At 40.6% G+C, this 13,676-nt stretch overlaps 1 protein-coding gene across 8 annotated transcripts in view; it reads right to left on the reverse strand.

Annotated features, from left to right (window-relative positions):
• The window catches only part of qkia (QKI, KH domain containing, RNA binding a), a 72,216-nt gene that overhangs the window by 20,240 nt on the left and 38,300 nt on the right, over positions 1 to 13,676 (reverse strand). For all 8 annotated transcript variants that reach the window (XM_071499139.1, XM_071499137.1, XM_071499135.1 and 5 more), the window contains exons 3-4: positions 12,825 to 12,941; positions 5,199 to 5,342 (exon numbers count right to left, since the gene is read on the reverse strand). In XM_071499139.1, the coding sequence (XP_071355240.1) occupies positions 5,199 to 5,342; positions 12,825 to 12,941 (261 nt within the window). The remainder of the gene's footprint in view (positions 1 to 5,198; positions 5,343 to 12,824; positions 12,942 to 13,676) is intronic.

Genomic DNA, 13,676 nt, shown 5'->3' on the forward strand with positions numbered 1-13,676 from the left:
AAATAAATTAACTCACAAATATTGGAAAAAGAAATCACAAAAGACCAGAATTAACAAACTTTTCGCCAGGGTAAAAACCCTGAATGTAGCTGACTTACCACTAACGGAGCATAACAATTTGATTGTCAGAAAGCATGAGGTGCTGTACTGGGGGTTTGTTTCCAGGGTAACGCATTTACATTTACATTTTAGGATTTATCTCTGCCTGGGATTTTTACAGTGTAACTTGCAGTGAAATACGACAGAATTATATGCTTCATTTTCTAAATCAAGAACATTATAAGTAAAAGGACAATTATATCACACTAGAATTATCACTTAAAAGACAAATGCAAAGAGAAAAGAAAAAAGGCTCATGGGACGTCTTAAATCTTCAAGCACGTGAAGCACAAAGATGTGTGTTAATGATTTTGGTGTCCATGTTGGACTAGTGTGTACAAAATTCATCATGATAAAAGTCTAAAGACACTGTAATTTATCTGAAAACAGTAATACAACATCTATACATGCGAGATTCAGCATGAGTGCCTAAAATCAAAATTTAAGAACAAAGACTTCTCTATCACTCTTAATATCTATTAGGAAGGGTGCCTTTAGGCAAAATCACCAAGCGTTACCTAAGGACAAGTCCTGTGTCAGATGGCCTTGTTCAATCGTCTGCCTTTCTGTCATTCTCCCATAAACCCTTCAAACATTACTGTGACCTGAATGACAATTACATCCATAACAATGTCCAGTGCATTCACCTGTCTATCACACTGACACAAATGAGCACACACACAGAGTAGTAAGTAAGTAAGTAAATGATGCCTCATTCCTTTTCCCACCAGTCACCCACTCTGTATAAAAGTACATTTTAATGTAACTTAATACCATTTTAATGCCTATCTCAATTAACATAATTATTGGCAATTTAACAGTAAATCTATACTAAATCACTTGGAGCTTCTGCGGTGAAACATTAAGGAATGTTTCACTTCTGCTCCTATCCACAACATTGATGCCACAGCTGGTGTTTTCTTTCAGTTGTCAAAGGTGAAAATATTATTTTGCCATGATTTAATAGGTGTATGCCCAAAGATGCAACATGCTTAAATGTTTCAACCCCATATAGAGGAACGAAGCAGAGGTTTTTTTGGTCCCAAGTGACTCTAGGTTGAGATACCCTCTTAAAAGCTGTCTGCTATCTGTACCTCTGCAGTATTCCATGTTTCATGTTTGGCATGTTAATGAGGATTACATACAAAGTGCTCTAAAGACAAAAGAGAGCTTGATACTACGTCATGTCGATATGTTGCACCCTGTGTGTATACATTAAGACTTAACACACAAGAGAATAATTCTGCGTTTGCTATCCAAGCTTTGTTTGACATGGGGACAACTCACATTAATACCATTAATAACATATGGAGGTAATTCAGATGGATTTGGACTTCAGCTGGTGGCTGTTTACAATCGTCAGCTGAGAGTTGATTCACATTTGTGATAGCAACATCATTCTACATAATCATAGCATATACACAAGTTGGGTTTGTTGCCTCTTTCACAATTGACTAGGGTGTGTTGTCATCAATAGCTGCCTACATGTGAGTGATTATTGCTGTCCATAGCTTCTGGGGACAGAAAGGGGAAGTGGAATGGGCTAGTCAGGGTTTCTACATGCAGCTCTGAACGTATCTGAGTGGAGGTTACCTAAAGTGCAGTGGGGCCCTGCTGCCAGCTTCGTTTGAGGGCCTTAACCAAGGACTCAAGGGATAAGTGGAGCATTTTAGTCAGTATGTGTGCGTATGTGCATGCATGTGGAAGCCTTTTTCTGGGCATGCATATCCGTGTGTGTGTGTGTGTGTGCTGGTGGGTGTTAGCTAGTCTGTGAATATGTGTGCGTACTTGGGCAGGATCAGTGGAGTAAATCCACACTTGAAAGAGTAGCTCAATCAAGCTCTCCCACCCATCTCTCTCTCCCTCCCTCCTTCTGTCTCTCTCATCTCACTGATGTTCCCCTGCTCCTAGTTCATGGATAGTTGAAAAGTTCACAGGACTCGGGTGCAGAAGAGTGCTACCGAGGGCAAAGAGGAAGAAGTGTGAACCTTTAACACTTCCCATCAGGATCATCTTTCAACTGTCAACCAATGTCAGTCAGGAGCAGCGACAGAAGGGGTGTTACACAATAATCAATATTTGCTCTGTTCACATGTCAACCACTAAGATGATAATGAATTCAGACACAGACAATATGTATTTACAACATACAGTGCCTACTGTCGTATGTCTTGACAGAGACTTCATAAAGTAAGTCACATTGTCATAAGTGCATATTGCTCTTGCAAAATTCATCTTGTTGAGTTTGGTGATTCTGCACAGATCTTTAATGTACAACTTTCAATGATCAAATGAAAACATTTTTGTTAAACAATGTTCTATATACAGTACAATTTTCTTATAAATATACTCTAAAAGCTTTACTGCAAGTTTAGCTAAATTGGTTAAATACAGGTTTTCCTTGCTAGACATCCTGGCTTCTAATCCTTTGTGAGTCAATCGTGAGATCTTCTCAAAGCAAAACTATCATTATAAAGCCTTTAACTTCAATTTACCACCAGGTCTGCAGTCAAAACAACTTTTTGGTTATCCCCCCTCTTTGTTTCACTTCTGGAGCTGGGTCCTCCTCAATGACAAGTAAAGCTTGTTCTTTGAAAGGGAATAAAAAGCATGACCTCATTTTGTTTCCTGTGCGATTTAATAAAGGCGATTTTATGCTGCCAAATGCAGAGAAGATGCCCTTCATTAGAACAGTGCGTACCCAGTGCGTCCATACTTTAATCCAATTTAGTTTAGCATGATAAAGGGCATTACTGCCAGCCAGCCCTACTGCCCACCCACTCATGACGTCTGCATGCACATGCAAGTAATGACATGGAAAAAAATATAGTCCCCTGGGGGTTTCGCGGGTAAATAATGCACCAACCTAACATTCAGGGACAGGGCAACTTGACGCTTATTCTGCCACACTGAAACTACGTCACTTCTATTAACAGTCAAATTTGTCATACCCTTGGCAAGTGACTGTGGTAATGTGCATTATGAGCTAGATGTAAGCAGAATGGAAGGTCGGGTCCACAATTTAGTTTATTTCTCTGACCAATATGAAATATGTTATGTATTGTGGTCAAAAGCAATTACTAATTGACAATATACTTTGAGTAATTGGCTTTAACATTTTGGAATATATAAACACAAGAGAAAAATGTGATGTTGATATTATTATATTACAAAACAAGGCACGAACATTTCATTCCTCAAGGATCAAAAAATTTATGGGTTCATTTGATGGGCCCAGAAAAACACACAACACATAATACGTATCTAATGGAAGGATCTTTTCATTATATTTAATTGAGCAAAGATGCCTTGCTTGAAGGAAAAATGGCCTCTGGTGGACTGCAATCGGTCATTAATTAGTTCTATAAAACTCTTATTTGAATTAAGGGTAGAGTGAAACTTTTTATGAGCAAGATTTCATTAGTGCCTGTAAAGAGCTAGAAGCTGCTTTCTTGTGTTTGAGAAATAAAAGAGGAGAGCTTCTTCTTAACCCACTAAATGGTTCAGGGCCTGAATCACCAGACCATCTTTAATGCACTTGTTAGGCTGTGAAATGCACAGAGATTTCTAGAAGAGTCAGGAAGCTATTTTTGTGGCACTCCATTCAGATGAGTGTTAGCTGCTGAGAACTGTCATTGACTTAAATGGACGCCAAAAGGGGTTTTGTTGTGTATGTGTCTACACGTGTGTGTTAACAGTGACTCATTCTGCATCACTCTTTAGAATACTGTCGCTTCCAGAAACGGCTTTGTCCTCAAGTTTGTGTGAGCAGGCACATATCTGTGTTCATGGGTGCATGTATAAGTGTGTCAACATCCTGTGTGTACATACAGGCTGTGGAGATCTGAAACACTCCTGCACTCAGAAACAAAACAAGTGCCTAAGGAAGTGACAGGCAGGCTGAATAGAGACAAGTAATCCTTAAACAAGAGGACATGAATTGTAGCGCTTTCCACATTGTCAGGTTGGGCTAAGGGCTTGTTGAGACAGATGGGGAGGAACTCTCTTACTAGACAGAAAGCAGCACCTCAGCATGATGGCACCTTTTCTCGGATTTTACATGTGCAGTTTAGGTGGACAAAAAGTTAGATATAGCCATAACAGAGACATATTATCCTATATTGTAGATATACAGATTATCCTTTTCAGATGCTTTCTGACACTTTCAGATTGAACTCTTACATTGTCATACAGATGTGCCATCATTCCTCAACATCACTGCTCAGTCTTCTTGCTCTCCTCTAATCATTGATTATTTGTTTATAATTAAAGGGTGTTGTGCTGTTCACTGGCCCAGTGGTTGTAAAAAGCATCATAATTCTGCTACTGAAAAATGACAGGCTGATGAATTGTACTGTGATGCAGCTAGATCTAGGGCAAACATCCTCCTTGCTGCATTTATTTCTCCACAAAGTGAAAGGATGTAAATGCAAAGCACACATGTAAGCATAATTCTGCATTTACAGGATAAAGTGCATGAAGGAAAGCCGCTTAACGACATTACCATTCAAATGACACTGCATTCCCTTGTTTAACCTTGCATGCCTGGCATTGGCTGGTCTTATTTCCGCAGACCACCAAGCCCTGTGCATTGCCACCTGATGGCAAATCTGGGCCTTCAGCTGCCCTGCCCACCTGGTCACCACAGTTAACAGGGAAAATACACATCACATGCCAAAAAACTACCAGCACATATCACCAGTGGCAGTGTATGAGGAAGTTGGGGCAGAGGGGATGCGGAGATGAAATGTGGCAGTCACAGGAGGTGTGTGCAGCTAGCTATGTTTTTCCACTCTGCTGGGGGTACAGCCAACCTGTTCCCCTGCTCTATATATGGAAGTAAACAGGATGCTAACAGTGGGATAGAGGTGGTGTGCCATATGTAGCCCCATTATCCTGTTGTTCGGACTAAGATAGCTGAGATGTTTCTGTCAGCATTACTGCACTTAAATCAGAGTTAAACCATGTCCTTTATGTTGAGTGCCCTGTAAACTCAAATGACTGTACTTGTGGAGAACATTAAATATCTTGTTGGGCCAAGGGTGCTACCGTTACATGCGTGATATGTGTATATGACCTTGTGCAGGGTATATACTCACAGCAGGTACGAGGAGCTTCTTGACCTCCTCCACTGCTCTCCTCATCTTGATCTCAGCTCTGGCCTGTGTATCTTCCACTGTGATCAGGACATGAAGGTCTTCATTTAGATGTTCCCAGTTTGGCTTTCCTCTGTTCTGCTCCTCCTGCACAGAAAAAGAGGGAAAGGGAGAGAGAGACTATAAGTGAATATAACAGTGTGGGTGTGCTGGAGCTCCAGCACAGTCACACAGCATATCAGAGGAAGCACAGGCGAGAGTCAGGCATACACAGAGGACGACAGGGCCCTGTGAAGAGAAGCAGGATGACAGGAGTGGCCCTTTAGTCAGCTATTTAGCTTTAACTTTGAAAGGACACCTTTCTTTAATAGATCTCTCGCTTCACAAAGACAAAGACGACAGCTAGCCCTGCAGCAATTAATATCAGTGAAAGATGGATGGATGGAGAGATCAGAGAGATGGATGGGGATTTTAAAACCACACCAACTTAACTAGTAGGAATGCATGGATATAGTTCAAAGTGCCGCAGGAATGTGTGTGAAGGTACACAAGTGTGTACCTCTGTCTCTGACTTGTATTTATGTGGACAATACTGTCTAAGTAACAATAGCTCTCTGAGGGAGTTGTTTTTTTTCTCTCCTGAAAAGGCAGCACCAAAGCACTCAGAGAGTGCCAAATTGTAGCACTAGTGCTACATCAAAGGCAAAATGGGCTGTATTGAAAACCAACCATCACTGTTCAATAGCCTTTCAACACAGTTACATGGGAAGCCGTTTCAAGATTTGAACTGGGGAGGCAGTGTTTGGGAAATGGTGCACAAAGTTTACGTTTTTCAGATACTTTTAAGAAAAGCCCAGTCACTAAAATGGGATATGTGAAGACAAATATGCACTAGCTTCACATTTACAGAAGTTTTTTTTTTTTTATTAACACTTTTCTCCATTTAGCATAGCTCCTTCTGGTTGCACCGCTGACAGTAAATGCAGAGAGGACACACCGAGAACGCTCTAAAAAGCTTTTGAGGTTGTATCACATGTCACTGTACAACCATGACAGCCGGCGGTTTTAAAGCCGACTACTTCCCCCTGAGGTGAGGAGTTGAGGTCTAGGTTGTCTGAAAAAGACACAGCCTCAGATTCTCTGATGTGTGACACCACATTCAAACATCAAAACAGGATTATAGTGTAACAATGTTAATATTTGACAGATTTTACAGGAACGTCAAAATGGATATAACTCCAAAATAGTTCAACATCACAATTGTGATTTCCTTTTACAAAGGAGGTCAGAGTTTGAAAAAGTCAACTGTGTCCTAAGTTTCTGCTGTTGTTGCAGGTTTGTGCAGACTACTGATGAACACTGTGTCATTTATCCCCGCCCATACAAACAACCTCAACTTCAGACCACTGCTCATTTCTGAGTAGTGAGCTACTGTGAGGGTGTCTAATTACAAACAATGCATTGCAGTGCTCTACGGGGGGTCCACCTGACATGATTTCAGTACACTCAACCAGCACCACAAAGTGAGGGGGGCACGCACGCACGCACACACAAACACATAGAGCTTAGAGCTTGAGCTGAGTGCCACCCACCTGCTTTCTACTCCACAGAGAGCTGTTGCCATGGCACTGCTCTTTTACAACACACACACACACACACACACACACACACACACCACACACACACACCACACACACACACCACACACACAAAGAGAGAGAGAGACAGAGAGAAGAAAGTTCAATATTCCACTCTCGTTTTCCCCTTTTCCACACAGGGGGAGGGCCTAGTTTCAGCTGTCAGGCCATTATTTCACCATGGCTGTTTGCTTATGGCCTATTAGGGGACATGGGGATTGGAAGGTGATTCAGCATTTTCTACAAGGGACACAGAAAGACAGGCCACGAGGGCTGCCTCTGCATGCAGGGCTCTGTATAATATACACATGGTAGATACAGTACATACTGACACGACTGTTGTAGAAGTTGGATCCTAAAAGAATGGTCAATAACGTGCCTCTGTTTGCTCTGGCAGATTTTGATCTGGTTTGGTTAGATTGTAAAAAAGTCAGTTTGAGAAAAGAGGAATGGCACATGCATCCACGCACGCACACCCACACACACCTCAAACTGGCATGACTGCCTGTGAACAAGGTCAGTGTGTGCCCTCTGAGAGAAGGTGACAGCATGACAAACAGGAGGAAGGGTGGAGGGGGAGGCAGGGTGGGAGGGTGACAAGAGACGGGAGGTGAGGCAACTGCTAAAGGGAATACTGGGAAGGCCTTTGAAGAGAATGTCCATGCTGGCCGACATCAAATGCCATGGCAATAACCACATACCAGGGTAATCGGTTTTGGCAAAATATGTAGCACGAATAAATAGCACAGACACTGTATCTAGAAACGACATCTAAGAATAGGATCAGAGGGATAAGGCTGTGTGTTGGTTATGTTGCCTGACTCCCGTCGCCTGTAGAACACCTGTTTGCCTGCTGGCTTTCACGCCCCTCTGATTGAGCCCATTAAACTTTAAGGCCTCAATACTCAACATGATGACACCACATACAAAAAGTTTACAAAAATAGAGGACTCTATTTCTTCTGGCTCTCATCATCTTTTTAGGTTGTACTTTAAAAAAAAAGAGTGGCAGTACAAATCCTGCTGATTACATGTTCACGTTCATGTTACTTTATCTTACTGATTCTCTTAGTACCATTGTTTGGCCTGAGAGAGGTCACACTACGAGGTCAGGTGTACCCCTGAAGGTGAAAGGGATTTATTGCAAGGACACATAACCGGGTGCACATTTGCAGACACAGAGCTTTCAATCCTTGGTGTTGAGGCTGGAAGTCACTCCTACTTAATATACCACACTGCTACCTCAATAGGATTTTGGATTATGTGGCGCCACAACTTTGTCCTGGCAATGTTGCACTTTAACACTCATAAATTTAACTGTTTGCACAGTTTCAACTCTCCCGCTCTGAACAGTCCCTTCTCCTTTGATCAGACATTCCCAGCTGGGGTCAATGCCACTGAGGCTAAATGCCAGCAGACAAAACAGGTGCAGTAGGGAGCTCCTGTGGCATTGAAGGACAAGAGAGGACAAGCGCAACTATAGAGAAAGAGGGATCAGCACTTGTGAAGAAATATGACATAAAATATTAAATACAATAAATAAATCAAATATAAAACAAATCAAAACTGAACTGGCTTTCCAAGTAAAACAGAATAACTTAAATATGAACACATTCACTGAGGAAAAGGCTGTTGAGACTTTAAATAAAACACGACTTAATAAGACTTGATGATTAAGATGATTTTAGTGAACTCTGACGATTACATTGGGTTAGATTACTTTTTTGACAGTAGGCCATCCTGAACAGGTCACCTACATGTCAGGATTTTTAGCTCTGTGTAGAAAAAGGAAAGCATATCTCAACAGAAGTAATTAAGTTAATTATAGCACCAATAAAACTTCCTGGAGTGGTTGCTACACCTCCTGCTATTTGCCATTTGCCTGCATGTCCTAAGCTATCCATTGTTCTATTGCCCTCTCAAGCCATTTCCAGACAATAAAATCGAGGCACCAAAAGTAATACATGGACATTGCTCTGCTTTTCTCATCAACATAATAGCACCCTCTAAATTCTTGATAAAGAAGAAACAAGCGTTTAGTTGTGCTGTGTCAAGTAATTTGTCACTAAGAGATGAGAAAAGAAAAAGTCAGCTTAAACTTTAAACAAAACAAGCAAGCTTGCAGCAGTGCCAACAGCCCAATCAAGTTCAACATATTGACTGCCAATGTCACACATTAGATCTTAAGCAATGCACCCTGTATTGGCTGGCAGAAGTTGAATGTAGTTTGAGGTGGGGGCCTATGCTGACCGTGCTGATACCACAATTTCAGCTGTTATGTGTCGGGGCAATCAGCAAAAAAAAACAAATCAAAGCAAATTTATTTGATATAGAGCATTTCTCAAAGTGCAAGTCTGAAAGGATATTTAGTGTGGCTCGAACTAAAACAGCAGTTTATGGTGACATCTGCGATTTCACATTGTGTGGTAGCCAAAATAGAATTAGGGAATTGTTTTTGCAAAAGCAAGGGAAATCCCTATTCTGTCTATGCAGTGGTCGATATAATGTGTCTGTAATTTAATTGCTGTTGTTCTTGCTGTTGTTTTGCATTAAGCATAACTGTAAAAGTGAAAACCAGGGAGACTCAAGCTGACACATTCAATGAAAGTTTAAGTGGAATGAGGCTCCAGAAGGAGTCCCTCTTCCTTCCAACTGTTTAGACAATAATCATCAAAAAGGACATTATTCACAAGCTTCGTCCCTTTGGGCAGCATCTGAAAACTGCACAAGATTTAACAACAAAACAAGAAAAAAAAAACTCAAGGACTAGAAACTGGAAGAAGTGGAAGAGATATATATATATATATATATATATATATATATATATATATATATATATATATATATACACACATATGCATATACATATACATATACACATATACATATATATATCATCAAGTCCCACCCACACACATATACACGTGGGTTTAGTGATTTTACCATTTTCATACTATGATTATGACAGTCAACATTAAAAAAATATAAATTTCTGCAAGGTTCTCTCCATATTCTAAAATAAATAGCTTTATCTACTGCTGGCAAAATGTAGAAAAATTCATGGCTCTTAAATTTTGATACCTCTTCATTTGATCATAGACATTAGTTTGTTTGGGTTCAACAAACAGAGTTTCTGTGACAGCGCTACAGTGACTATGACTCATGTGATGCTAATGGCAACTAATTACTGTTATTTTATCTTTGTTAAAAATGACAATGTTTTCAAACTTTACAACTGCAGTAGTGCTAAACAGTCATTTAAGTTTTAATATAACCTGTAAATCTGGAATAAGAGAAACCCTCTATGGAGAAAATACTTTATATGACCGTGGTTATCAATGCAAAGGCTTGTTTAAACAGGATCAATGGCAGCATGCCTAAACAGCACTTGCAGGCTGAATTAAATGACACCAGCCAAAATACTTTGCACGGAAAACAGTATGGGATACAATTAAAAGAAATCTGAAATGCAGGGAAGGTTTGGGGTGGGTGCTAAACTGTGAGCTGTTTTATGTAGAAAAAATAAAATATAACAATAACAATTAAAATCTCAGAGTCATTAGATACTCAGAATTAAAAGAATTTGAAAGGGACTGGGAGTGAACATAGAAGTGATCAGGACATCCTTAATCATAATAATTATACTTGGTCTTGTATGATCAAAGTGTGAAGTATCAAATTTTTCTCTTCACCTGCTTCTTTCCTCCTTATTTTCTACTTGATCTGCTTTTCTTCCCCTGTCATTGTTCTTTATTTTACTCTGCTTCTCTCTCTCCCACACTCCCACTGCTTAGCTTCAGTGAGCCGACTCCCCGTCAGGCAGTGCGGCCCAGGAGGGAGCAACCAGCTGAATTATTGAGAGCATAAAAACGCTGCCGCTAATGGATCCTGAATAAACACACTGGCTAAGCTGCTGCCGCGGCTTCCTCTGCTGCCACAGGGCATCAAGCTGAAAATACTGAGGTTGAGGATGCAGTGACTGGAGGCTACGGCTGTGGCTTTGTCTGCGACTGAGGCACAGTTATGACACACTTGGGCCATCCAAAATCTTTTGGGGTACAGCGAGCTAACCTGATAGTGATTCCTGTGATTTATTCACAGTAGAGGATGTAAAAACTGGCAGACCATTGGATGTTTTTTTTTTTTTAAACAATCTTTTCCCCAGCTTAACCCACCATTACTGTAAATACCTCAACCAGACACCAGAGGACTATAAGGTAAGGGACAGAAAGGCAGTGAGGAAGGAATCTGTCATTTTAATGGAGGATAATTAAGAAAATAATTTAATTAAAAAGATGTGTGCAGAAAACCAGTTTAGCTGCTTTAAAAATGTTCCCATTAACTTCATACCTTCTACAAAGCGCTCCTCTGTATTTTTGTATAAATGTTTCACTGTATTGGGCCTGTGTTGGTGTACTAATTGTGCAGGGCCTTTCACAGGTCCCGTCTCAGCGCCACACAGCATAACAAACTTGCACATGTCATTAAGTTTTAAGATGGTAAGAGATTATGAAGGTAATCATAGATTCATGTAATGAGCTAAGAAGAACTTCTGAAGTGTGTGTGTGCGCATGTGTGTGTGGGTTTGTACATGCTTGAGCGTGTTCATTCCCATTTAACTACTTCTGGATCTAATTCCAAAGAAAGAACCATAGCAGAATGTCTTCATCTTGTTCTGTGATAATGAACACACTCCGAGGGAAATGAGAAGAGATAGACATTAAAATACGAATGGAGGAGCCATAAAAAAGAAGAGGGAAGAAAATGTTAGCCCTGCAGCAAACTGGAGCTTCTAAGATTATGACTCAGCTGAAAATCTCTGTGCATCTGCGTGTATGAACCCTGTTTCTCTTACGATGCACTGTGGACTGTGTGTGAGAGTGTGTGAGAGTGTGTGTGTGTGTGTGTAGAGAAGGTGATTCCCATTCCAAGAGGGATGAAATACACTTACACTTCAGACTTGTAATATAATGCATTGTAATATAGCACCACTGCCTGGCAAATCTGGGCAATTGGGAAGTACAGACAAAAGGAAAAAAATAAGATAACTCCAAAAGGTGTCACTCAATGAAGAAAAAATAACCAGCAAAACAGCCAAAGGCAGCCATGATAGCACGGCTGAAGCTCATGGGCAAAAAATGCACAGATGCTTGAAATAAAAACTGTCAATTTGTCCTCACAGAAACTTCAAAGAACATCAACAAATCTGATCTGACACACTTTGGAACGCCTTGGGAAAGCACACAAGTTGTTTGCATTCAAAGTTCAGGTTTTCATCATTCAATTATCTGCTTTAATCGGAATCATATAATGTATCAAAATTCAATATGTAATATGCCAGGAGTCAACTGTGTGGGCTTAAAAGGGCTGACCTGACCGAAGTGCGATACAGGACTACCAAAAATGGTCTGACTGACGTTCATCAACATTATTTTGCAACATTATCAGTCTGGATTTTGAAATGCCGTGGCTGGTTCAGGCCAAAATTTTGTGCAAATCCACATTTTCCAGGTAAAATAATACAAATAGGTTTTTGCCTACATTCACCCCTTGGGTCATGGGATGTGTGGACACTCAACATTAGCCTTTTATGTCTCCAACCTCAGCTCAGCAGGTCCAGAAATAGAGGCAGCTCCCTGGCCTTGGCTGCCTGCTTACTACTGCCTTCTGTACTTTCCACTGCACAGCTTTGTGCAAACAGCCCTATCAAATGTCAGAATGCAGCCACCAGGCATCAACTCAACGTGTGTCTGCCTCATGTTTCTACAGGGCTACTGGGATGTTACTGAATGACAGCAGTCCCACCAAGTTTCACTTTATTGTGTAATATTTCAAGACAGATCCTTGTGGAGAGAGAAAGAGGTGAGCTTTGGTGTGTGCTGGTTTGACAAAATAGGTGTTTTAATTTGTGTGAGTGGAATCTACTGAGTAACATTGTTATCAAGAGGTAAAACACATTAACTGTGGGCACACCGCCATGCTGATGAACTTACCTTCTTCTTGTCTCTCATGGAGCTCTTGCCTCGCACCATGATTTTGCATCCCGTCTCTGCTTCCAACTGTTTGGCTGTGAGTCCCCGAGGGCCAAGGATTCTCCCAACAAAGTTATACTGCAGATACAGAGAGAGAGGAATGAACCAGTGAGTCTATGGCTGAAACATGGACATACATACATAGAGACTCCACTTTCTGTGAGTTGTGGCCATGACTACACACAACACACCAAATCTACTCCATCAGCACGTCACTTTATGCCCTTCTCAGACAAAAACGATGGCTAGCCCCCACTAGGGTTGCATTAAAAAATTTACTGAAAAATGAATAAAAATAAATTTTCTGATTAATTTTATTTGGATACTCCAATGTTGATTCTTAAAATACCAAGACTGATCTTTGCATGTGTGCCTTTTCTCATCTGTACTAAATGTTATGTATATGCAGTGGTTACCTGTTGCAAATGGGTGAGTTAGGGATGTATGATGTTTAAAATGCCTACTATATGGAATTTTTACAGCACGCACAAAAAGATTATTTTAAGTTACAAATAACGTAGATGATCTTAAAGCTGGCCATAAGAGTGGCCATGAACCACAATAGTCCTGTCCTTTGTAAAACAAAAACACTCTGAGCTGCTCTATGTTGCAGTTCATGGGACAGTCATGACACAGAAGGTAAGCTATCTCTCTGACTATTTTGGAGCAAACCCAGAGATCTATGAGAAAGACAGACTGAAAAAAGACTGATCTGATCTGAGCTCTGTGTTTGTTGAAGACATTATCTCTGGATGTGAGTTGTGAAACTGTGTGAATTCTACTTTATTCAGTCTTTCCCTGCTGGGTAGCTTA

This window comes from Trachinotus anak, unplaced genomic scaffold (assembly GCF_046630095.1).
Source record: "Trachinotus anak isolate AG129_WGS33_773 ecotype Australia unplaced genomic scaffold, CSIRO_AGI_Tana_v1 ptg000015l, whole genome shotgun sequence".
Taxonomy (NCBI): domain Eukaryota; kingdom Metazoa; phylum Chordata; class Actinopteri; order Carangiformes; family Carangidae; genus Trachinotus; species Trachinotus anak.